The 27,151-nt window shown below is 38.9% G+C and overlaps 1 protein-coding gene across 4 annotated transcripts in view; it reads left to right on the top strand.

Annotated features, from left to right (window-relative positions):
* The window catches only part of LOC136832839 (tyrosine-protein kinase BAZ1B-like), a 193,388-nt gene that overhangs the window by 49,887 nt on the left and 116,350 nt on the right, over positions 1-27,151 (top strand). For all 4 annotated transcript variants that reach the window (XM_067094492.1, XM_067094491.1, XM_067094493.1 and 1 more), the window contains exons 9-10: positions 14,993-15,208; positions 15,427-15,567. In XM_067094492.1, the coding sequence (XP_066950593.1) occupies positions 14,993-15,208; positions 15,427-15,567 (357 nt within the window). The remainder of the gene's footprint in view (positions 1-14,992; positions 15,209-15,426; positions 15,568-27,151) is intronic.

The following is a 27,151-nucleotide window of genomic DNA, read 5'->3' as shown; positions in this document are numbered from 1 at the left end:
CAATACACTCCCTGAACACCTGAATTAACCCTGGTCACCTGACCAGCCCGAACTACAGCCCCATAGCTTTTACCCACTAAGTGGGTAATCATTAACTGTCAACGCTACCAACGCTAGCAGGAAAATCTGTCAAATGAGTTACCCATACCATGGCAACACTGCTGCAAGTCCGCCGAGTGAGGTCAAGATCCCCAATTGCTTTTTGTTCGGCCATGCTGTGGGTGTGTCCCACATCAAGCAAACTTTTGGTCATAGCCTGACTTCATTCAAGAATTTGGAACATCAGATCGCTTCATTTGGGCTGTTTTCAACGCAGATTTTCTCCTGGAGTCAGATACTTTATTGATGGATTTAGAACTTCTCCAATTTTGAATTTTTGGATCGGTAATTTGGACTGATTGGTAAGTCAAACAAGAAGACGTCGCCAGTTGCCAGTCGATTCTTCAACTTCATTTACATCTTCGACGGTTGGTGGTTTCCTACCGCTGATGCTGATCATCGCCCCACACGCCCTGCAAGCGTGAGGATGAAAAATTCTCAACATCATCACATTCTGTTTAGCATTTTATGGTGGAAAGATGGTGTAGTATCAGTCAGATAGGCAGCAAGTCTTGGTCGGTAGATCAGATGGAAGAATTATTCAAAAAGTTAGAGGACAAGTTACTAGCTGAGTGTCTATCGGTTTTTCTAGCTTTATGACTAAATTAACGAAACCAGAGATAAGACAGTAATAGTGTTGTAGTTAGTACTGTTCTTTTTCAGCCCTCCTGCCTGTTTTAGAACCAGCCCTAACGGGTGCTGGGCAAGGTGGAGATCTCAGAGGCCAAAAAAGGTAGAATCTGCCGGCCCCAGCGCAGAGCAGCAAAGAAGTAGCTGATTTCCTTCCCTCTCCAAAAAGCGTAAGTTCTAAGGTGGATTTAGAATTAGGAACACTCAGAAGGGTAGGGAATTTAATTTACTAAGTATTCAGAAGAGTAGTTGAATGTGCAGTCTTATTGGGTTCAGGTTTGGTTGGGTTACAATGTTAGGTCTCATTTAGATCAATCGTCGGTTTTATTTCCTGCTTGTGCTCTGTGTAACAAAGGTTTCTGGGGATCTCGGAGTGTTGTTCACTTGGTTTCTGTATCTGGTTCTGGAATTTTTGTTTTTCCTTGAATACTCCTTCTTCGGCGTTCCTTCCTCTGTGGGGTTAAAATTTCTTTCGCTTCATGATGGTGGTACTGTGGCGACTTAATTTTTCCAATATTGATGATCGGTTTTAAAGAATTTTCTGATTTTGATAATGTCTATCAAGATTAGCAGGAAGGGAAAGAGGAACTGCTCATTTTCCCTTGAAATCTATGGCCTCTTTGGCCGCTACGGAATTTTCCCGTTTTTCCCCTTTTTCTTCTAAGCCTTCTTCCATTGCCCTTCTCAGTCTTCTTTTCGGTCCACTCTTCGGAGGGCTCTTCAGGCTCTTTGTTGCTCATCCTGCTTTGTTGGCTTTTAACTCAGCAGAGGAAAGGTTTTCTGGTTCAACTTATATATTAAAGCCCAACGTGCTCCTTCTTCGTTAAGGGAAGGGTACTTTTACAGATCCTCGCCTTTATCACCTTTATAATCCTGTAGCTCATGCATCCGGCCCAGTTGCTTCAGGTGCTTCAGGAGGCATCACAACTTATTTCATTCTCTTTACGGGTTCCTAACCGAGACATCTGGCTATTTATGATGCTTCAGCAGTCGGCAATTGGGCCATACAGCATTCAGTGTATCAGCACCATTGAACTTGTAATCTCTCGATACTTCTTTGAGTTTACCGTCACGAATTTTCTCCATCTGTCCAACACTGTAGCTGCTAGCGCCTGGGTGGTTAATTCGAGTGTGGATTCTCTTCTTCCCTCCTTCGGCTTCTTCCTCAACTTTCCAGCAGTTTCTGTCCTTGTCGTAGGCATCCATGTAGGTTTGGGGTTGATTTGATTCTTCAGTTCCGATTCCCATTTCATGTGTTTGATACACCGGATGATAGTTCGGGTGTTAAAATTTCTTCTGCCTGTAGTGGTGTGGGTCCAGCTCCAGGTGGCTACCTGTGGTGTTGCATCATCCCCAAGTGCAGGTGCAGGGTTTGCTCAACCTACGGTGCCTCCAGCATGTTCGCACTGATATGTCAGGTATCTGTCTCACGCAAATCTGCAGGTGTAGCCAGTTCCAGGTTTTCGAGTTCGATGTTTTCAGGTCGCCCGCCTCTTTCCTGCTCCTCGTCAGATGAGTCCGACAATCCTCCCGCCTGCCGACCAGTCTGACAAGGACGTTCATTTGAAGAAGATGATCCGGCATCGATATTAGTTCTCCTTCAGCTATGAGAATGGTGCATAAGCGGATGGTGACTTCATCCTCACTTATCCTCAACTATGTCTGAGGAGCTTACACTTCCGAATCAAACGATGTTCGAGTCGCGAGACAGAACCGGTAGTTGTCTGGCTATTAGCACCTGGTCTTGCTTTTGGCCTTGTTGGGCAGGCAATAAGGAGGCAGACTTAGGTTAGTGGCTTTGATAGGGTCGGTAATTAGATTTCAATCCTTGCATCCTCTATTCAGGAGTGGGTTTAACAAGGTAGCTGATAACCCTTCGCGGGAATGTGCTCTTCAACGCATCGTTGAGGCCTTCTCGGTTCCTTCACATCAATTGTTGGTCTCAGTTTATCTAAGGAGGCTTGTATCTTGGAGGACACCTTTTGCAGCCATCCAGAGGCCTTGTCCTCTCTATGTGGATGTGTCCGGGTTGGTAGGGTTTTCTCAAACAAGATGGATATACTCCCTCCGGTCCGGCACTGCCTGACACCTCGTCACTTCGGTGTCAGTGGGGCTGGCATACCAGGTTAACATTTCGCTTGACTGTACAATGTTCTTTGGCAGAAGAGGAGGGACTTCTTTTAAAGCTTCCGCCACTATCCAGACATTCGGGAGAGGGTTTCGTTGAGGCGCTTTTGCGCCTGCAACAGTTCTTAGAGGAGGATATCTCTCCATGTCAGTTTCAGGTAGCTGTCGTCAGCAGTAGCGCAGCAAGCTATGATTATGTGGTAGCTCTGGGGTCAGGGGATGTGGCCAGCATAATGAACTTGTTGCTTCTAACCTGGCGTCTCCAGTGTTGGCAATTATGCATCTTTGAGGGTGGCAATACAAGAGAGGTGTTCCTGTCCAGCAGGAACAGCTGTACCCACTTGGAGAAGCCTAAGGAGAATTAATGTCTCTCTCTCTCTCTCTCTCTCTCTCAATTCCAGGGTCTTGTGTCTCCGTGATGCCTTCAGTGTCTCAGGAATCACTGACTTCCACATTGAGAATGGCATAATCTGAAACGATTCTCTCTCTCTCTCTCTCTCTCTCTCTCTCTCTCTTTGACCCAGGTCTTGTGTTCCGCTTAAGTTTTCTTCGTACTATGTCTCAGAATCACTGGGACGCACACGAGAATGCATAGTATAATCTGAACCATTCTCACTTGTCGGATCTGTATAGTCGGAAGAAGCGTGATCGACATCTGGATGGTCTTAGTCTCCTCTTCCTGACGTTCATCTGTACTCAGATGCCTCATTTCAAGGTTGTATAACCTTGAGGACCCAGGCTGGGCCCTGGGGGATCGGGAATGAGAGGAGTCACAACTCGGGAACCCCAGGACTGTAAAGGAAGCCCCCAGGTGTTTTCCAGTCCTAGTGTGCAACACAGTAGTGGGTCTGCTTTGCGACATCGTAACTGCCGTGTCGTATCTGAGAACTCGGGGGGAACAAGATCATTAGAACTTAGAGGTGTATGCTTTCTGCCATTCGGTCTCATTCTTCAGGCAATCAGGAATTGCGGAGGTCAAGACGCCATGACTCCCAGGTCCTGTTGCCTCGACGCCGTTCTGAATTCCTAATGCTCCTTACGTGAAGTTCATGTTCCCTTCATGCGGAAGATCTTTTTAGACAACCGCATTTTCACCAGCATTATCATCCAAACTTCGCGTGAAGAACCTAGTTGCATGATCGCTTCTAGTGAATAGCCAGACAGTCCAGACACTGTAAAACTATGTCTAGACAGTGTTTCTTTCAGCTTGAGAAATCTCAACCGTGAAGCTTTACCAGGTCAGCTTGACATGGGAAGTCTGTGTCAGAAGAAAGGTCATTCCATCTTAGCCTGCCATAACCAAAATAGCTGGTTTTCTTATTCCTTCTCGAAAGTAAAGATTCTTCCATTTTCGACTATTGTTGGTTAATCGCCTCAGCACTTAGCAGTGCACTTTTCCATCTTCTCGGTACCCCCTAGTGAGTAAGATCTTCAATTTATTACTGCCTCCCGAAAGTTTAATGTCCGGTCTTGCCAACTCGGGCTCCCTAGTGAGAAGTTTTAATGTTAAGATAACTGATTAGGTGGTTTTTTTCTTTCGGCTTTAGCTGCAGATAAAAAGGTGGATAAGCTTCGGGAAGTTTCCTAGGCTGGTTTCTTAGGCGGGAAATGATAAGTATTTCTCTTCTTCCGGAAGTTGTGGCGAAGACAGAGTCGGAGGCTAAAACTCTGCTTCGTTTGTTTAAGGTTTTTTATCTGCAAGTGTTTGGTTCCGCATCAGCGATGTTTCCGCGTCCAATGCTAATGTTAGTCTATTTATCAAGGTTGAGAAACTCCGCCGGTTTCTGTGTACACTTTGTCTCACCGTGAATCTTCCCCGCCCGCTGTCATGATGGCTAGTCACTTTCGAGAAAAGGGTTCTGGTTCCTGGTTCGGTTCATAAGCTACCACTCCACAAACACAGTTGCGGCACACTTCACGATTCTCATGGTGAGCTTTATGCTCCTGAGCACAATTTAATTTGACGTGGCATTATTTAGCATTTAACAGTTTTTTCATTAAATGTTATTGTGCATTTGGAGTATGTCCACTTCATCTTCCGTTCTAAGGAATGGTTCAGAGTCTTCTATTCTGGAGGTAGTTTACTTGTGAGTCCGTCTGTGTTTTCTTCCTTTGCTTAACCCTTGAAAGCCGACTGGACGTATCGTACGTCAACTAAAATTGTCTGTCGGGTGCCGAGTGGACGTACGGTATGTCGACTACAAAAAGTTTTTTATATTCATGGAAAATAGTTATAGGCCTAGTTTACAAAGATTTAAATCACGTGCCTTGAGGGATCCTGGGAGTTCACGACCACGCCAGGTTTTGTTTACTGTTACTCACTACGCATGCGCCAATTTCTTTTCTCGACTACAGAGCATCAGCGACAAGATCTCAGAAATTCTTTTGTCACTTTGTCGTAATTTTTAACTGCTTTATATTAGCTATTACATAAAGTTTTATATATGAAAATGTGTGCAATTTCATGTAGAATACAACAAAAAATAACTCATGGTTGTAGTTTTATATATATATGGGTATTTTTTGGTAAGCAAAAAATCTAACATTCTAATGATATTCAATCATTTACCTTCATTTTGCAACAAACGGGAAGTCTCTAGCACAATATTTCGATTTATGGTGAATTTTTGAAAAAACTTTTTCCCTTCCCCTCCACAAGCATCGATAATGCAGGCTTGGGAAAATCTCAGAATTTCTTTTAGTCACCTTTGTCGCATTATTCGCACCGCTTATTGGGTTAAGCCTTACATAAAGTGTTATACATGAAAATGTACAATTTCATGGAATACAACAAAAAAATAACTCATGGTTAGCTTATCAGTTTTGAAATATTTTCTATAAACACTATAAGTGCCAATATTTCAACTTCGTCGATCATGGATACACGACCAAATGGTTTAAAAATGCAATTGTAAGCTAAAACTCTACATTCTAGTAATATTCAATCTATTTACCTTCATTTTGCAACAAATTGGAAGTTCTAGTACAATATTTTGATGTGAATTTTGAAAACTCTTTTCCTTATGTCCGCACGTGGTAATTCGGCCGAACATCTCAGAAATTCCTTCGTCACTTTGTCGTAATGTTTGTACCATTTTATATTAGCCGTTACATAAAGTTTTATATATGAAAATGTGCACAATTTCATGTAGAATACAACAAAAAATAACTCATGGTTGTTGCTTTTATCAGTTTTGAAACATTATAGTCACGATTATGCCAAATTTCAACCTTCGGTGAACTTTTGACTCACCGCAATGGTCGAAAAATGCAATTGTAAGCTAAAACTCTTACATTCTGGTAACATTCAATTATTTACTCATTTTGCAACAAATGGGAAGTCTCTAGCACAATATTTCGATTTCTGGTGAATTTTGAAAACATTTTCCTTATTCAAGACGCCAGAACGGCGAAAATCTCAGAATTTCTTTAGTCACCTTGTCGTAATTTTCGCAGACCGCTTTATATTAGGTCTTACATAGTGTTATACATGAAAATGTGCGAATATCATGTAGAATACAACAAAATAACTCATGGTTGTAGCTTTATCAGTTTTGAAATATTTTCAAATCACGAGCAAATAGAAAAAATTCGACCTTCGGTCAACTTTAACTCGACCGAAATGGTTGAAAACTGCAATTGTAAGCTAAAACACTTACAGTGTAGTAATATTCAATCAATTACCTTCATTTTGCAACAAACGGGAAGTCTCTAGCACAATATTTTGATTTATGGTGAATTTAGAAAAACTTGTTTTACACCAAAATCATTTAATTCATGCATCATTTTGTGATAATATTTTTCTATAAAAGTTGTTTTGATTGTTTTACAATTTGTTATATACCAAAATCATTTCCAATTTAGTGTACAATACAACAACAAAAAAATAACTCATTAGTTTTTGACCATTGTCACAGCGCGATTTGTATACAATTATATATGAAATTTTTTTTTAATATATATCTCCAATATTTATATAAGATAATATTTTTTTAAATTTGATGGTTGCATAGTAAACTTCAGGCAATGACAAAAAAAGGAGCCAAAAAAGTAACTTCTAATCTTAAAAACTAAGCGTGCTGTATTTTGTGCTTTTTCTGCCGTTAACTCCGAACGCCGCTGGCATACGACAGACACTTTTGTAAATAGAGGCTCATGCTTAACCCTTAAAGACTTATTTTAAGAACATAATATTTCAAAGAATCTAATTGTTTTATTGAATTAAATTTCTAAATATAACTGTTAATTTACTTAATTTGATTTCAACAGAAAATTGTAGATTATTTTATGTAAACGTAATTTTTAGAAACTCCACTTGAGACCTTTTATACTAATAACGAAAGATCTCGCAAATTATAATAATTTTATTCTATCACGAGAGATATCTCGTATGCTTCTGTTTTAGTAATTTTGATAATAGGAATTGAATAAAATCATATTGATGCTGATAATTTTTTATTTTTCCTGACTTCATTTGATAAAGATTATCAACAATAAAAAATTAACAATAGAATAAATAAAAATCATATATTTTCATATTTGGGTAAAAAAATTCACTTCACATAAACTATGTATTTCCTAACCGCTCAGGCTTGGTATGATTTGAAGCAGTTATACACAGACTAACTTCACATCTCTCACATGTAGCAGACTGTCCGACTTTAGCTTTTCCATTATTATCCCTTTCTTAGAGCAAACAACACATTGCCTTGCAGGAAATTCCTTTTTGGGTGTAGGAGAAATGTCAATTGGAAAATGCCTCTCCTGAATAGCGGTAGGATTCGCTGAAATAGATGGTCTACCTGGTCTTGTTTGAGGGATTTCAGCATGATACTCTTCAGAGTTGAATCAATTATTTCAACTGAATTTGAGAGATGAACAGCAATTTTCATTACTGACTGAAACACTGATATGCATTCCAAAGGGCTAGATCTAGATGATGGAAGAAAACTTTTTGTAATATTTTTTGTTCTTTCCTGGGAACAGATAATTTGCCAAGCTTCATCCAACTTATTCACACCACCCATTGTGTGGTTATAGTCTACTACAACTTTGGGCTTTTCGTACCTCCTACTCGGCAATTTCAACTTCATCACTATTGCAGAAACCGTGGAGAGAACATCTTTTTTATCCTTCCATCTCATGGCCATAACTTTACCTCTACGATAAGCAGACATTTCCCCCTTCTTCAACTTTTCAGTTTTCAATGAAACTGGCAGGTCTTTTCGATTTATTCTAACAGTGCCATAGCAATCTGTTCTACATTTTACTAGAATATCCACTAACTCAGGACTGGTGTAATAATTGTCTATTGTAAGGCAATAGCCTTTATTCAAAAGAGGTTTCAGTAAAGTCATTACAACCTGTGAGGATTTAGGCAATTCATTGAAATCCTGGTCGAATTGTGTTCCTTTACCTACATAAATCAAAAAACTCCACACATATCCTGTACTCGCTTCACATAACATAAAGAACTTTATGCCTAATCTTGATCTTCTTTCAATGGGATATATTGTACCTATCCTAATCTTTCTTTATATAGCAAGAGACTTTCATCAATTGAAATTATCTCCTTTGTGGTGTAGACAGTTCTAAATTTATTTTCTAAGTGCACATAAATAGGATATATCTTATTCAGTTTGGGATTAGGATGCGAATTTGCACGATAAGCTCATTATCAGTTTACTGGCCTGATTTTCTGTGGTATCTTTGAAAGGCATAGTTTCAGCAAAAATTGGGGTCTAAGAATGATTTTAGACCAATACAAGGATTCTTCAGGCTTTTCCACAATTCCTTTCAAAGTATTTAGTGCCAAGAAAACTCTTGAGTTCAGGTGGGAGTTACAGGATGCCACGATTTAAGTCTGGGTACTTGTACTGCTCTCAGCAAATCTATTGGTTTCAGTGCACAAGTTCAATCAGTTCATCATCAAAAATACATGGAAAAATCTAAAGGCGACATACTTTCAATATTCCCTGGGATATTGAGACCTGTCCCTGTGAATGGAAATCGAGGTGGGAGGGCAGTAGAATCTGCGTATCTTCCATTGTTTCATCCACACATCTCTTTTAAGTATTCGCGGAAAAATAGTTTATGAGCTGGTTCTGTGAAAAGATTTTGAATCCGGTGCCTTGAGGGATGCTGGGATTTCACGAGATCACGCTGTGTTTTGTTTTTACAAGTTACGTTGCCGCCGCATGCGCCAATTTCTTTCTTCTCGCTTTTCTGAGCATCAATGACGCACCTCAGAAATTCTTTTGTCACTTTGTCGCAATTTGCACCGTTTTATATTAGCCATTACATAAAGTTTTATATATGAAAATGTGTGCAATTTCATGTAGAATACAACAAAAAATAACTCATGGTTGTAGTTTTATATATATATGGGTATTTTTTGGTAAGCAAAAATTTAACATTCTAATGATATTCAATCATTTACCTTCATTTTGCAACAAACGGGAAGTCTGTAGCACAATATTTCGATTTATGGTGAATTTTTGAAAAAACTTTTTCCTTCCCTCCGCGAACGATAACTCTGCTGAAAATCTCAGAATTTCTTTAGTCAACTTGTCGTAATATTCGCACCGTTTTCTATTAAGCCTTACATAAAGTGTTATACATGAAAATGTGCACAATTTCATGTAGAATACAACAAAAAATAACTCATGGTTAGCTTTTATCAGTTTTGAAATATTTTCATATAAATCACGATAAGTGCCAAAATTTCAACCTTCGTCCAACGTTGACACGACGAAATGGTGAAAAATGCAATTGTAAACTAAAACTCTTACATTCTAGTAATATTCAATCATTTACCTTAATTTTGCAACAAACGGGAAGTCTCTAGCACAATATTTTGATTTATGGTGAATTTTAGAAAAAACTTGTTTTTTACGTCCGTGCATTACAAATTCATGCATCATTTTGTGATAATATTTTCTCTGTGTTGCTTTGATTGTTTTACAATTTGTCGACAAAAAAGGAGCCAAAAGTAACTCTTAATCTTAAAACTAAAGCCCCTGCTCGCACTAACTCCCGAACGCCGCTGGCATACTGACAGACACTTTTGTAAATAGAGGCTCTTAAGGGTTAAGAGACGCTATCTAACGGGTGTGTTCAATTAGCTGAGGTGGTATTCTCTTAGTGCAAAGACTCAGAAGGTTATTCTCTTAGTCCACGTTTAACAGCGAAGTCTATTATCTAGGGTGCATTCATTTAGCTAAGGTAGTATTCACATAGTGTGGTGGTTATTAGGTTAACCAGATAGAGGAAATACTTCTAGGCTTTAGAATCTAAAGCAACAGTAATAGTATAATCACATGAACTTAAGTTTAGTTCGTCTTAAGTATCCTAGTCTTTGATAGTTTCCTTACGAGAGTCCAAAGAGATGCTCCCGTAGGCTAGCCTAGGTTGTTTCGTCGACGCTGGAATACTTCTTCGCTTGTCAGCCTTTGCCGCAACTTGCAGGATGGAGGGTCGTTGGCTCGGCACACTACCCCGTTCCCTCCTTAATGGGTAGGATGTGAATAGCCACTTGGGAGGTTCACCGTTCTCCTTTTTACGTGAAATTTATTCTTTTAGCACGTGTGTAGCGGCTAACCCTTCTATCGTGGGTGCGTTCTTAGCTCTTAGTGCGGAGGTTCTTTGAAACGGCCACTTGGAAGTCAGTGTCGGTTTTCATATCTTTCTACCTCAAAGACATTCAGTTTTCTTTGAAGAAGAAGAGTTTATCGCTTGGTCTCTTTGTGATGACAAACTCGATCTTATAATTACGTAGTAACGTTAAGGGTGGGAGCAACTTTAGGTAATGAATGTAGTCTGAGGAACTTTGGAATTTGGATTCTCTGTTAGTCGGGGTTCATAGTGAGAGTATTAAGTTTGACATTAGTACTGTGAAATTAGGAAGATCCTGTGGACAGGTTTGGTTTCTGCAACTTCTTCTGTGCATACATTGGTGCCAACGGGCAGCGAAGAACTTGAAGATCCTGCACACTCAGCTTCACCTCACCTTCATACATGAGAGGCTAAAATAGCCATATGGGAGGTTCTTCGTACCCCTCCATACATGAGAGTGCTTTGATTAGCCACATGGGAGGTTCATCGTACCCCTCCTTACATGAGAGTGCTTTGATTAGCCACATGGGAGGTTCGTTGTTCTCCACTAATCATGGGAGGCTGTGATTAGCCACATGGTAAGTTGGTTTTTTAGTGTGCTACTCTCTATCTATGAGGGGATTTGAATACCACGAGAAGTAGATCGACTCAGACCCTCCATACATGAGAGTGCTTTGTTTAGCCACATGGGAGGTTCGTCGTTCTCCACTAATCATGGGAGGCTGTGATTAGCCACATGGTAAGTTGGTTTTTTATTTTGCTACTCTCTATCTATGAGGTGGTTTGAATACCACATGTGAGGTAGATCGACTCAGACCCTCCATACATGAGAGTGCTTTGATTAGCCACATGGTAGGTTGGTTTTTTTTTTTATTTTTGCTACTCTCTATCCATGAGGAGGTTTGAATACCACATGAGAGGTAGCTCGACTCAGACAGTACCTAGACATGAGACTGACGTCTGGGGTACTCTCTCTATAAACATTCTCACCTGCCGAGTGGGATAACCAGGTGAGGATACATTAATTTGAACAAAGTAGGCGAATAATGAGTTACCTGCTTTCCCTGTTGCAAGGTTGGGCTGGATTAGATTGATCCCACCTCCTTAAAATTTTGTTAATTGGGCTAATTCAGGTGTTCTGGGAGTGTATTGCAATATGAAGTTTTCATAATAAAACTAATATTGTAACACCTGAATGATTCCCACCCTCCTCCCCACTTGAATTTGATTAGTGAACAATGCAATTGGGGATCTCGGCCTCACTCGGCCGGGACTTGCAGCAGTGTTGCCAACTGTACTTCAGGTAACTCATTTGACAGATTTTCCTGTAAGCGTTGGTAACGCTGACACTTGATTACCCACTTAGTGGGTAAAAGCTATGGGGATGTAGTTTGGGCTGGTCAGGTGACCAGGGCTAATTCAGGTGTTCAGGTAAGTATTACAATATTAGTTTTATTATGAAAACTTCATTTCATCTATTTCATGTACAAAGATAAAATTGTCTTGATAGAAAATTTATTACTGTACAGTGCTGTTTGATGTAGACTAACTGCAGTGCTAGATACCTAGGTTAAATTTGTTGGACAAAATTTTATTTCATACATTTCATTGCTACTTTTCAAATTAAGATTAAACATTTTTGTGTGGTATTAACTTGATTTCATGTACAAAAATGAAGTAGTCATGATAGAAAACATTACTACTGTAAAGAGCTGTATGCTGTAGGTAACTACAATACTGGATGCCTAAGTGAACTCTGATAAACTTGAGAACAAATTGAACCTCAGACGAATTTTTAGAAAGGAAATTATTTTTATAATGTAGAGGATTTGGTTAATTAATAAAATTGGTTATTACAGTACTAATGGCTGTCACTCATTTTTTATCAAAAGTTTCCATTGCTTAAGAGTAGGGAGTAGTGGATGATAAATGCCCATGTATAAGAGTGTCCTTTCAACAGAAATGTAAAAATTTAATTCTCTATACTGGATTACAAGCGACCTTTAACCCTTAAGGGACAGACTAAACATATATCAAGCACACCCCCAGACCAGGCAGACTTTAAGATTGGCCAATTTAAGTAAAAAAAAAACATCAATGGAAATGCACATGATGTAAGAAAATTTTTTTTTTTTAATTTCCCCTACCTTCCACAGGAAGTTGAAAATGACTATTTACAACTCTGTGTGGGGCATCTTTTGCAAGACACTTGTAAAAATATGCTAATTTTACCAAGTTATGCATGTTTTTTCCAATAGTTTATTTTATTTTGTAAATTTATAATTACATCTCACACAGCATCATTAACAGATAAGAACTAAAATCAGTAACAAATTCCGAGTGTATTTGTTGTAAAGTGTTTACAAGATTTACTGAGATGGGGAGCAGTAACTTTTTGTGAGGTATACTTTTTTTTTTTAATATTTCTCTGCACTTCTCTTTGTCAAATTACAATTATAGCTGACATACTTTCATAAAAGATAAGAACTAAAACCAGCAGCAATCCCTGGGTATATTTATGACCAAATAAATAAATAGACATCCTGGAGCTGCAGAGAAGCAGTACACTCCCCACAGAAATCTCAAGGCATACTGAACGGTATGTCTCCTGTGCTGAGCTATTATAGTTGCCATAAGTCATTTATGGGCCACTGAAGTGATATGAACATTTTTCCCATTAAATTCATCCAAACCAAATGGCGCACAGTATTAATACTCACATGAGTTAGCTCATCCATCACTCAAAACCTGTAATAGATACTCATATGATGATGCCCGCCCATTAAGGGTTAATATGCTGTTATTTAAAAAAAAGGATTAGCTTCCTGACAAATAATAACAAGCTGTTACTCTTCAAAGTTTGCAATACCCTTGATGCTTTTATTTATTTCTTACTGTTAATAAGCATTTTTTAAATGTTCTTCAGGGAAAATTCAATTTCCTGAAATATTTATTACATATACAAGTTTTCAGTAATTTTAACTGTTGCAAATATATTACTGTCTATCACACTAACATTTGATTTAGTGCTTGAGCACCTTTCGATGAGCTCTCATTTTGAAAATTGCTGTTTGCCATAAATATTTAGCTATTGCTGTTTACATTTTTCAGCTAAATTAATTTTGTCCTCTTATTGGTTCCACTTCAAAAGCTGTGAATTCATATGCATATTTAGTTTACAAACTTATGGTATATCAGTCAAGTTATCCCCTTCATGTCTTATACTCATGACCTCACAAAAATGTTCTGCTACAGTTTTCTCTCTTTTGATGTTATTACTATCCCATCCCTCCTTTTGACAGGTATTCTGCTCTTTTTCATATCAACTATAGTATACTGTATATTTCATTAATAACTCTGTGGGCTCTCCAAACCATTCCCTTGCAGACATGCAAGCCCCACTGTAATCATATTTTGATATAAGATCTTTTTTCCACCTCTGTTGTGGATCTTACCACTTCTCTTTTTGTTTATATACTATTACTACTTTTTTTTCACCCTGATGGCTTGTTTGATAAGATTATAGAATAAAAATAGTGAAAACAAAGAAGTTTTATAGTTGAGCTATGCACTGAAAAACAGTTAAAGGGCAAACTGCCCCAAGTACTCTTTTAGCAAATGTGACAGGAATGCATCTCATTAGGTTCCAAACTGCGATACACATTTCAAAAAGTGTGGTTGGTTGTTTGAGAGCTGAAGGTGCATTCAACAACTGTGACTTTTTCTGGAATATGTTCAAGTTGCATTATTTGAGATGGGAGTAGCTCTAGAATTGGGTTTTGTATATTTAAATATTTTACTAAATAGTGCACCCAAACTGTCTGAATGTTGTTGCTTTAGACTAAGCCATTCATGTGCTGGCATGGGCTCTTATTGTTGGGCAGTCCATAACAAAAATTGTCAGAAAGAACAGAAACATAATAGAGAGGCAATATGTTAAAATGTACCATGAAGTCATTACGTAGTGTCCTGAATCTTGTACCAAGTGGTTTCTGGGTGCTTAATGGAAGGGCTAATGGTGGCATTAACTGTCCTGGGCTTGATGATAGCAAGTTCTAAACATGTAGTTTGTTATCCATAGCCTGTTATTGTTATATTTAAAAAAGAAATAAATTGATACACATTGCATTTTACAGTATTATAAAGAGATAAAATAAGTACTGCAGCAGATTTTATTTTGTTTATAGTTGTGTGAAGTTTGGCAAGCCACAGTCTTCATAAATATTTTTTGTAATTATGATGTAGTACCTCTTGAACTAGAACTGTATACAGTATAACAAACTGGACAACAAGCTATATGGGCAAGGCATCGTCATATGGCTCTTAAGTTGCGAAAGAAATAGGTTTGCTAGCCCAAGTGATTAAATTGATGCTCTGAATTTCCGGTTGTAGATTAATTATGATTGTGCACATGATAAGAATATTAGAGTATCTTGTTATTTAAATTAAGGTAACATTAATTGGTAGTGAGATTATTGCATTCTTATGATTTTGAAATCTATTAGTTGACTTGATATTTCAGGACATTCCGAATTCTTTGTTCGGTGATATCACCATGATTGTCGAGTTTATTGAGTGTTATCGGGACATTGTGCTGACAGACAAAAAAAAATCAATATCTTCTCAGCACCTTATGCAAGCCTTGTCTGCAGGGAAGAATGGTTTTAAATATATATCAGAAATTATGGTATTATTGCTTCACATAATCATCGATGATGAACGAATAGGTGACAATAAAGTAAGTATTGATGTAAAATAAGTTTTGTAAGATGTGATTTAATGTGTGTATATTTATCTTAGAAATAAACCTTTTTCCCTCCAAATTCTGAAACATTTCTGATGTGCCTCAATTAGCAATTTTTAGTTTTGGAATGGTATCAAAGATTGTTTTTTTATATATTAATTATTATTCATACTCCCCTGTTAGGTTAACACTTTTCATGATTGCTTTTTCAGGAGCTTGGTGTCAAGATAAGTGAGTTGGCAGTGCATTACCAGACTGCTATGGAACTTGCGCGTCTTTGTTTAAATAAAGGTGGTTCAGATATTGTGAGCCAGCACTCTGAAGACAATGAGTTCGAAGAAGAATGTGAATTGGTAAGTGTTAGTTCTGTCAATTTCAGTTGTGCTCTCTTGTTAGTAAAGTAAATCATCACTTTGTCGAAGAAGTATTTGGCACTTTGTTGATTTTTAACAATGAATTGTCAATGTTTTATTATTTAGGGAAGGAAAGTAAAAGTTCTTTGAGGTTTTTAATTATTCAAAAAACAGAAAAACCATCCAGAGTTCTCTGAAAATCTTGTACTGGAGGGTTTGGAATCTGAAAGGAATATAACAAGTTTTTTCAGAATTGTGGAGAATGAAAAAAAATATATAAAATGTAAAAATTAAACCTCATACATTTTTTATAATAAGTTTACAAACACTGAAGTGGAAGCCCTTTTAATTTTTCATGTTTTCTTGAAAAAGTTGCATTTTCAGAGTTTTCTAACATAATACTATATGCTTTAAGGTTCTATTTGGTAAACTTCTTTTCACAAGTCATTAAAATAACAAAAGTTATTGGTGTACAGTCCAACCTCTTTAAACTGTCTCCCTTGGGACCAGGCCACTGCTGGACCACAGAAAATCCCGGATTACAGAAATAACCCTCAAAAAAAACCCTATGTAAACAAAGTCTTGCCAGCTCATTTCACATATATAGTGCCATGAAAAATAGAACAAAGCTTATGAATAATCACTGTCATTTGTTAGGTTTAGTTCCTTATGAAAATTCTGGCTTGCTCCATCAGTATCCCCCCAGAAATGCTTACACCTTTGGTTTGTCGGAACTTAAACCACTTTCAAATTGCACTATCGAGTTTTGACCTCCTGACACCTGTCAGTGTTTTCTGGCACTTCAAACTTTTCTGGCTTTTGTTTTCAGCAAAACCTAAACATCTGCTGTTTTTGCACCTTTAAACCAGTACACGTGTGCGTGTGAGAGAGAGAGAGAGAGAAAACTATTGACCCCGGTTTGGTTGTTACACTGAAAGAATAATAATGTTAATAAATCTGTTGTTTTACACACTGTATGTAATTATATCTTCATGCATTATTGTAATACAGTAATACCCCGAACTTGTGCGACTTGAGTTGCGCGAATTCACACACACGAACTTGTCATTGGAACCTAACGAGTTTTTCACAAACACGCGAATATTGAGAAATCCTGTAAAAGTGTTTGTTTAATTTTTTTATGTAATTTATAAGTTTTCAATCTTTAATATGTAAATTGAATAACATTAATTAATAAAAGTAATAATTTCTCTCCATCTCTCTCTTTATGGTACATGTATATGTTTATTTGTTTTGTATGATAAATAATTTTTTTTATCTAATGATGAGCACTAATTTTCAAATAATAATAATAATATAACTGTAATTACAAAATTCGTATGTGATATGTATTTTAAACAAACAAATTCTTTCCCTCATCTTTTGAGAAGAAGCTCGAACGCAAAGCTGTCAGACATGTCACTTGAACATGACAAGAAAGGGGTGTTGCTGATTAGCGGGTCAAAGGTTTCTTATGTAATTCTCTCTCTCTCTCTCTCTCTCTTTGTGTGTGTGTGTATGTCCGTAATAATTCATAAAAAATTTCACTCTCGTAAGTAAGGAAAACTATTATATCTACAAAGTGTCAATGCACCATTCTAAAACATAGAGACATAGAGCATTTCAGAACAAAGAGAAAGACAGAATAAAGAAGTTTTTAAAAACGAGGTTGAGAAGACTTCTAAAAATAGATCAGTGGGATGGGGGGTGGAGAGAAATATTATACTAATCTTCACACACTCCTATATTCTTACATCAACCATTTATTTCTTTTTTTAGGGGTAATGTATTAAGCTAACTTTTAAATGAAATTACAGTAACTCTCTCTCTCTTCTCTCTTAAAGTTTATTTTCTCAGTGTCTGTAATAATTGATGAATAATTTCATATCTAAGTAAAATAACCAACTCTCTCTCTCTCTCTCTCTCTCTCTCTCTCTCTCTCTCTCTCTCTCTCTCTCTCTCTCTCTCTCTCTCTCTCTAGTTCCTCTGGGTAACTTGTTCCGTTCTCAGCTACAACACTCTGTTGGTCTCTTCTCTCTCCGACTCCAGTGAAGAACAAGAGGAATTTGCTTCTGGTGATAGAAATTCATTTCTCTCTATAATGTGATTCTTCCACAATAAGCTGTAGGTCCTCTCTTCTAGTAACCAATTGGTTCTTAGCCACGTAAAAATAAGTCTAATCCTTCGGGCCAGCCCTAGGAGAGCTGTTAATCAGCTCAGTGGTCTGGTTAAACTAAGATATACTTAACTTCTCTCTCTCTCTCTCTCTCTCTCTCTCTCTCTCTCTCTCTCTCTCTCTCTCTCTCTCTCTCTCTCTCTCTTAGCGCTCACACATTTTACAACCTATTATTTCTCTATACGTCTTTACCTGTACAGTAGACTGTTTAAATTGAGCTAACTTTTAAATGAAATTACAGCAACTTTAATTTCAGTTAAAAGTTAGTTTAATACTGAATTTCCATCTTTTGATATCTAACGTAAGTATAACTCTCTCTCTTTCTCTCTCTCTCTCTCATGCTGTTTTCTCTGTCTCCATAATAATTCATAAATAATATTACTTGATATTTCAAGTAAGGACAATCTCTCTCTCTCTCTCTCTCTCTCTCTCTCTCTCTCTCTCTCTCTCTCCATAATAATTGATAAATAATTTCACTCGTAAGTAAGGACAACCCTTATCTCTCTCTCTCTCTCTCATTCACAGTTAGCGCTCACACATTTTTACAACTTATTATTTCTCTGTACATCTTTGCCTGTACAATAGATAGTTTAAATTGATCTAATTTTACCTGTACCGTCTACGAAGTGTAAATGCGTTAGTGTGACAAATATGTTCTAAAATATAGAGACATAATAACAGAGTTGTATTAGTCAAAAATAAAAAGCACTGTTTGTTCATGAAAAAGCATTTCAGAACAAAGAGAAAGTGACATAGAATGAAGAAATTATTAAAAACAGGTTGAGAAAACTTCTAAAAATAGATCAGTCGGAAGGGGGAGAGAGAGGAATTCTCTTCCAACTCTCGTTTTGTATGTCAACCATTTATTTCTTTTTTTAAGGGTAATGTATTAAGCTAACTTTGAAATGAAATTACAGTAACTTTGATCTCATTTAAAAGTTGGCTTAATAATTTGGGAGCATGATTAGGGTCATATTTAGTGTTTAAAATTTAGAAATAAATTTGCATCTTTAGAGACCGTGCCAAACTTACGTGAAAATTTGTCTTGCGCCAGGGGTTCTGGAACCTAACCTCGTGTAAGTTAGGGGTGTGTCTGTATTATCATTATCATATAATTTATGAACGTAGTGTTCAGTCTCCATTTGCATTCTGATAATGTTTACATTTTCTTAAAATCATTAGCTAATTGCATTTTACTGACATCATCACAGCCATTATTGCTAAATGAAACTTGATATTTTAAGTAAGGACAACTCTAATAATTCATAAATAATTTAACTTGATACTTCAAGGGACAATCTCTCTCTCTCTTCTCTCTCTTAGCCTCTCTCTCTCTCTCTCTCTCTTAGTTAGCCCTCGCACATTTTTATGACTTACTATTTCCTTTATCTGTACAGTAGATAGTTTAAATTGATCTAATTTTACCTGTACAGTTTACAAACTGTAAATGCATTAGTGTGGCATATGCATTCTAAAACATAGACATAATTATTAAGAGTTGTATTAGTCCAAATAAAAAAATCACTGTTTGTTCATAAAAAACTATTTCAGAACAAAGAGAAAGAGACATAGAATAAAGAAGTTCTTAATAACGAAGTTGAGAAGACTTCTAATAATAGATCGGTCAGAAGGGTAGAGAGAAATTCTCTTCCAGCTCTTCATTTTTATGTCAGCCACTTATTTCTTTTTTTAAGGGTAATGTACTTACGCTAATTTTTAAATGAAATTGCAGTAACTTTAATTTCACTTAAAAGTTAGCTTAATACTTTAGGAGCATGGTTAGGGTCATGTTTAGTGTTTAAACTCTCGAATTAAGTATTTATTAGCATCTTAAGAGACCAAACTTAGTGAAAATTTGCCTTGTGCGAGGGTTTCTGGAATCTAACCTTGCATAAGTTTGGGGTATGACTGTACATTTGCCTTCATCATCATCCTCCAGCCTAATTCTTACATTTTTACATATTGGTTCTCAAGATGAATATTTGGGAGAGCATTGAAAATTTTATTTTATTTACTAATTCCTTTTTCAGTTTGCTTAAAATGTTCTGAAACAATTATTTTTGTATCAAGAAAGCGTATGAAATAAATTAATTTTCATAGTCTATATGAAACAAAAAATTAATTAAAATTTGTCTTCTAAGGATTGTTTAATATATAGAATATCTTCCATGTTATTTACGGAATTCACAAACTAAGTGTGTTCATTAGAACCCAGAAATTGAAAAATTCCTTATTCTGTGTAGAACTTATCACTGTGGCACCCATTTAGTTAAGGTAGAATGCACTAATTCCCTCTGGCAAGAATTCCTTCACTCTGCATCTACACTTATTCCATGATGCAATTCTAGTATAAATAGCTTTAGCCTTTAACATTGGTCTCCCAGGCCATCTTTTTGCACCTGTCCTTTTTATGCCAACTGCTTTATACGAAGCTTTTCTTACTCTGGTCTCGGCTTTGCTTTCCTTTTGCTCCTTTCTACTGTTTTACATTTATCTCTACTATTTTAGTGTTAGCAAGCAAATTTTGAATGTGATTTAAACTGCTAAAACTGTTGTTCCTTATCCCTGGAGTGTTAGTCTTTGTTGCAAGGATAAGTGATTCATGCTGAGTTCTGTAAGAGGGTGTAGAGTTGTTTGCACTTTCCTGCCTCAAGGGAATTATGTGATAGTGACCCATCTTCACCTTGCCTCAGTCTACATGTTGTTGCTAGGTGTAACTTGCTAATCCTTCACGTCTTTTCCAGACTGGGATCCCCATCTTTTGAGCTCATTTTGCTGGAAGCAATAGTGTTCACTACAGAATCTATGTGGAATATTGAGAATGGGTATTTGGATTAGTGATTTAAAATTGCTCAAAAGAGATTTTGTAAAACTCCAAAGCTCTGGCAGACCTGTCATTAGATTTTCCATTTGATGGTAGGTTATTGAGGTCTATGCCTCCTTCCACGGCATTAAAGGAGCATTTGTTATTGAATAATCTTAAAAAGCAGTGCCCTTGCCCACAGAAAAGGGCAAGCCTTGCAACATGAGTAGTAGCAAGGCTACACCCACAGCCTCCATTGGCTTCGTCATCCTACAGACAGAAGTTGGATTGGCTTCCCAAGGCATTACACCTCACTTTGGTTGTGACACTAAACCATCTCCATATCTGAGAGATGCAGCCTCGCTATTTGTGTTGCTGATCCTGCTGCTTCCACCAAGAACTTCGCCCACGGCCAGTGGTCAAATTTTCCTTCCTCTGCCACTACCATTTATGCCCACATCATGACTGTTCCTGCTAGGGGCTGCACTGGCTCCTAAAGCTTCCCAACTGCAGATAGTGTCAGCAATAAATGTGCAACACCGGGTAGCCCTGTATTAGATGTAGCGGCCTTGACCTTGTGGCCTTCACTCTAGGGGCACCACCACTACAGACCAACTGTCTTCTTCAGAGCAGCAATACCTTGACAGCTGTGGCAGTAGCAACCTCCTTCATTATTCCTGTCCAAGGAGCTACTTTCCAGGGAAGTGCTGGTCCTTTGCTGGTAATAATGGGGTGTCTTTGAGCTTGGTATAGGCTACTAACTGACAAGAGCCCGGTTACCCACTTATCCTCCTGGAGATTTTGAAGAGAATGAGAACAGATTGTTGTTCTTTGTCAGAATGTTTGACGAGTTGCTCTCATGTGAACCACCAGTGAGACTGAAGCCAGCCCTACTCTAGGAGGAATGGAAACTAAGACTGCTAAGTTGCTATTCTGACAGATCAGAATGGGAACAATGATGCCATCGTAGGAGTGTTTCATCCCAGTACTCTGCTGGGGGGGAGTTACTGATCTCCCTGGAGAAGCAGGTTGTGAAGGTGCCCCTCCTCAAGGCAGGACCATGATGGAGTGTAGCAACACCCCTCCCTGCACTGCTCAATGAGATGGAATAGAGACAGAAAGTTGGGGGATGTCACCTCTCTTGTTCGGGAGACAGGTCCCAGGAACGGCTTTACTCTGAGGGCAGCCACAGCAGAGCAGGGTCCTACACATCTTATTGTTGTCCCATGACCAGACAGTGTAGGTAGAGCCAGATACACCTCAACCTTCCCATGACAGCCATTACCGGACAACCACCCAGCAGAATGGGACAGAGACCGGGACCTCCTGGGACCTGCTACTTCGGTAGGTGCACCTAGCCTGGAGGAAGGGACAGAGTCCTCTCTCCTGGAACTTCCAGACGAGGAGAGGAGTTTTACAAACTTCTTCCTTAAGGTTTGCCGGAAGTTGGATTTAGTGGAACCAAATGACGTGACACCTTGGGATTACCTTAGCTTCTCGAACCTGGAGCATATGTCAGTCTCTCCCAGAGACCAAGTAGACAATTTGCCTTCCTTGGTCCCCGCCAGTAGCAAGTATCATGGAGTTGGACAGCCTAATAGTGGGAGAGGAAGGGTTCTAAGTTGCCTCCAGGTCCCAGAAGTTACCTTCCTCACCATTTCCCTGCCAGGCCAAGTATTATGTACCAGAAGAGGCTGGTGCCCTTCCTAGAAATGTGAATTTGTCAGTCAGCTAGCTTTCAGGCAACGTCTCTCTGGATAGCCTCTAACAAATTGGAGCAAAGTTCACCAGTGGGGAGATGGTGAACCAAGAAGTGGTTTAGAAGGAAGTACAACTCTTCGAACCAAAGTTTCAGTTAGAAGCACTAAATCCTTGAGTAGTTTTGTTGGATCACAATCTTCAGATTCAAAAATTTTGTTCACTCTTTAAACTTCACTGAAAACAGAATTTAAAAACAACTTATAAACCAAATTGGCTTCATTGTAGTACATGTCTTTAAGCATTTCAGATGCATAGCACAAGTGTTGATTGAACAGTGTTCTGCTGTGAACAAAGATAATTCAGCTTCCTCACAAGCAACATCTTAACTTTTTACTACTTCTTCAAAGATTAGCTTTTGCTGGTGCAAGGATGAAAATGGTTTGCTACATTCATGGTGCTTTTTGCTCTTAGTGCAATTTCTTTTATCATAAAATTTTGCTCAAATTCTTATTTTGCAATATTTGCACTTTGCATTTGTTGCATCATTTGGTATTTCCAATATCCAGTCTTTAAATATATCCTCGTTTAGCCACACTATAAATTTCTGCGAATAAATGGGTCTTTTTGACATCTTAATTCTTGTTTAAAAAAGTTCCTTTCAACATCAGCATCATGTAGACTAGCACCCAACTGATGCCTTAAGAAGTAAATAAGCAATTCTCCAAAGTTGTTTATTTCTTTTAATAGAACTACTCTCTGCAGGATCATAGTTTAATTTTTTTTGCTTACTGAGCATCAGTCAGTTATGTCGAACACTTGTATGGTTGTTTATGCCAGTGTGGAGAGAGAGAGTGAGCAAGTTGACGGCTAGATTTTCAGGCCTCGGTCAAAACCACAATACATCTCAGCTGATTTTTTTTGGCTAATGGCTAGATGCAATTATTTGGCTATAAAGGATTAAAAATGGCTATATCTAGCCAAAAAATGGTTAAAGTGGCAACCCTGAATTTCCACAGGAGAGGCAACTGATTACGCAGGTAACTGGACGACTGGCTGATGGTAGCACCTTTGGTGGAGCAAGCCGCCAAAGGCTAGGGAGAGCTTTTGTAGTTGTGCAGGGACTTGGGAACCCTGATCAACCCCACAAAGTCGGACCTAGTTCCAACACAGAGGATCAGGTACTTCAGGATGACAATCAACACAATGGGGCCGAAGGCCAGTGCTTCATAAGAGAGGCTAACCAAGTTCCCAAAGTATCTGACTCTTCCCTGTCGAACCTCGCCAACCAAATTCCTAAAAGTATCCGACTCTTTCCTGTCAAACCCTCGACAACCAATAAATTTGTGGCAAGGCCTGGTGGCCCCCTGGCTGTCTTTGGAAAAATTGGTGCCTAGGGCAGGACCTGTATCCATTTCCGGCAATGGAGAATGAAGGAGAAGGGGGAATGATATCTGCAAGCCAGCAAGGGGGATATAAGCATGACAGGATGATAATGGAGGATCTGTAGTAGTGGAAAAGCCTAGAGAGCCATCTGCAGGGGGTACAGTTAGGCCACCCACCCGGAGATGCGGTATACAGTACTCTCATACATCCCAAAGGAACTAGAGCACCCCCTGAACGGCACATGCATTTCAGGGATGTGGGACGAGGAGCACCTTCAATAACACATCAATGTCTTGGAGATGTAAGCAGTCTGGCTGGCACTCCAACACTCCTAAGATCTCCTCCAAGGGAAGCCCACAGTTGTAACGAGTGACAACACCTCAGTGGTCGCCTACATAAACAAGCGAAGAGGTATAATGTCCCACAACCATGGAACTGATGCTGACAGCCAGGTGCATCCCCTGGAAGAACAACATCTTGGCGGACCATCTAAGCGGGGCAGATTAGAGAGAGGGGACAGAATGGTCATTAGAGCAAGGCATAGTGGACAGGTTACTCAAGTTGTGGTTGGGCCCCATATAGGACCTATTCACGACAGTGAGGAATAACAAGTTGCCTCTGTATTGTTTGCCGGCCCCTGACCAAAGAGCCGTCCTGCAGGATGCCTTCAGCACCCAAGGGGCAACCTGGACCTTGTACACTTTCCCTCTGTTTGGCCAACTTCAGAAGGTCATCAGCAGGTTGTTCGTGTCTTAGGGTCTGAGAATGACGCTCATAGCTCCAAAGTAGCCCTGAGCGGAATGGTACGCAGACCACCTCCACTTGCTGGTGGACATAATCAAGGCAACTTCCCCCAACTCCCACCCTGCTGAAACAAGAACACAATGGCAGGGTTTCATCAGGCAGTGGCTTCTCTCTGTCTTCATGGGTGGAGGCTATCCAGCAACTTCTGAAAAAGAAAGGTTTTTCAGAAGTTGTTGCATCAAATGCCAGCCCCCACAGGCCCTCTTCCCTCGGTCTATACCAGGGAAAATGGAAGGTATTCTTTCGTTGGTGCAGTGGGAGGAATCTCCATCCCCTCAAAATGCCTTTGAGGGATGTGGCAGAAGTCTGCAATTAAAGGTTATAGGGCCACCCTCTGCCTAAGTATTCAAACGTATGTGCGTAGACCTTTCAACGCCATGTGAGCTGTCAGGCATGATCAGAAACTTCAAAAATAGTTACTCCCCTCGAGAATTGAAACCCCCTTTAATGGAGTGTTACCAAGGCCCTGGCTTCCCTAAGGAAACTGCCTTATGAACTGCTCAGAAGGGTGTCAGGCCTGGACTTGACCCTTAAAGCAGTTTTCCTGTTGGCAATAGCATCAACGAAGAGGGTGAGGGAACTTCATGTCCTCCCATGTGACGTTACCCATACCCATAGATGGACAGCAATTGGCTTCACCTTCTGCCCAGATTTCATGGCGAAGACCCAGAAACCCTTCACACACAACCCAAGGTTTGATAGTTTTCCATCTCCTCATTAAAGACCCAGAATCCCTTCACACATGACCCAAGGTTTGATAGTTTTTCCATCCTATGCCTAGTCAGAGCCTTGATAGCCTTCTTTAAACGTACAGCCCCCACAGACCAGCCTGTCAGAGAATTTTCTGAAGTACGTGTTGGGAGAAGCAAGAGATTTCAAGGAGCACCATCTCCTGGCTGAGAGAGGTGATTGTGAGGACGTACCGCTTGGACTGTAGCAAAAATCAGGGTTTAACCAGAGTTGGCTCACGACATCAGAGGAATAGGACCATAGGTGGCGTTTAGGAAAATCCACTCAGTTGGTCAGGTCCTCCCAGCCTGAGAATGGAAGAGGCAGAGGACATCACCTCTTTCTACCTCAAGGGTATAGCACACAAGTCCCAAAATACCTTCACCTTGGGCCTGGCAGTAGTGGCACAGTAGGTCATAAACGACATAGAGCCGTACGGGAGCTCCATCTGGAGGAGAAGACATCACAGGCAGCATCATAAGGAACAGGAGTGAGTACGGTACGCACAGCATACACTTCTTGCATGCCCTTGGGGTATCAAGTAGGAACACTCCCACATGTTTATCCGAGAGATCATCCTCTGGCTTTCAGGTGAGGCTCCATATATGAAAGATTAGGTTCATATACGTGTTGGAACAAATACCAAATTAAGAATTTGTATTTTTGTATTTTTATCACATGAACCTACGCTTTCTTATAGGCAAAGTTAACCCTCCGCATACTGCCCTATGTAGTTTTGATCTCTCACTCCTTCTAGGAGGATAAGTGTATCTGTGTATGGGCTGTCTCACACTCTGGAAGATGGTAGGTCGATCCAGGTCACACTATGTGACCCAGGTATAGCATTATGATTTTGTTTTTCAGAGATGATTCAATAACAGTCGAAGATAGGTGAGCGCGGATTACTCCATATGTAAAAGCGTAGGTTTGTATTTTAGAAAAAATACAAATTTCTTTTCAATTTTTCTGGAGGAAAACTTCCTATGTTCCCTGGCTGTCTCAGCAGCAGGAAATTTCTGTATAGCTATTACCTAATATTTCTCTCTCTCTATCTCTCTCCTGCAGCAACCATTGTACTGAGTTTACATATTTATGAAATGTTTTCCACTTAACATCAATGTTATTGCTGTTACTGAAATCATCATCATATCAGTATTACTTAAGTCTAGCTGTGAAAGGTTGAGACTTTCTTACAATTATTAGCACTGACATGTTTCCCATTCTGCCGAAGCAGGTGTTCAGTCCTAATCCAAAAAGTTACACTTTCAGGATTAACCTCAAGGTTAAGGTTAATCCTGAGAATGGACATATTCTCACTTACATCCACCCATTTGTTTTTACTTACAAGTGGCTTCGTTTTTAAGTAATGTATGCATATGTTTGCTTGCATATATGTACATATACAGTGTACATAAAAGGTATATATATATATGTATATATATATATATATTAACTGTGTTGCTTACACAAATGTTCTGTGCATTAACAAAATTACTAACAGGACCTCATTAAAACTGGATGGTATCCAGCAGAGATATTTATCCAGGAAAAGTTACAAAGCTTTCTAGGACTAACAATCCTCATCGTCCAGTATCCGTAGAATGACCGGACATGTAGTCCAGCTGCATTTATATGTGTATGGGCAAGTGGATTAAAGCCCTTGTTTTTCCAATTCCATATGGTGGCATCTTTAATCCTTTGATTATCCTCCTACTCCTGTTTGGCCCCATCCTCGTGACCTTGGCCTTTGTCTACCTGCGGCTTCTTCTGGGTGTGTGTTGTCTGTTTGATCTCGTGTTTTTGCATGTCCTCTTTTCTATTTTAGTGTATACAATTTTTCTTGATACGCTGTCTTCATATCCGTTTCCAGTGTTGTTTTTTTTATTTTTCCCATAGTCAGTCAGAGCTTCTTGACCACCTGCAAAAATGTAAAGAAGTTAGTATATGCTGTCAATATGAAGTTTTTTCATAATCTAAAAGAACAGTAC

The sequence above is a fragment of the Macrobrachium rosenbergii genome, chromosome 50 (assembly GCF_040412425.1).
Source record: "Macrobrachium rosenbergii isolate ZJJX-2024 chromosome 50, ASM4041242v1, whole genome shotgun sequence".
Lineage (NCBI taxonomy): Eukaryota > Metazoa > Arthropoda > Malacostraca > Decapoda > Palaemonidae > Macrobrachium > Macrobrachium rosenbergii.
The sequence above is the reverse complement of the archived record's forward strand: the minus strand, read 5'-3'. Positions and strand labels throughout refer to the sequence as shown.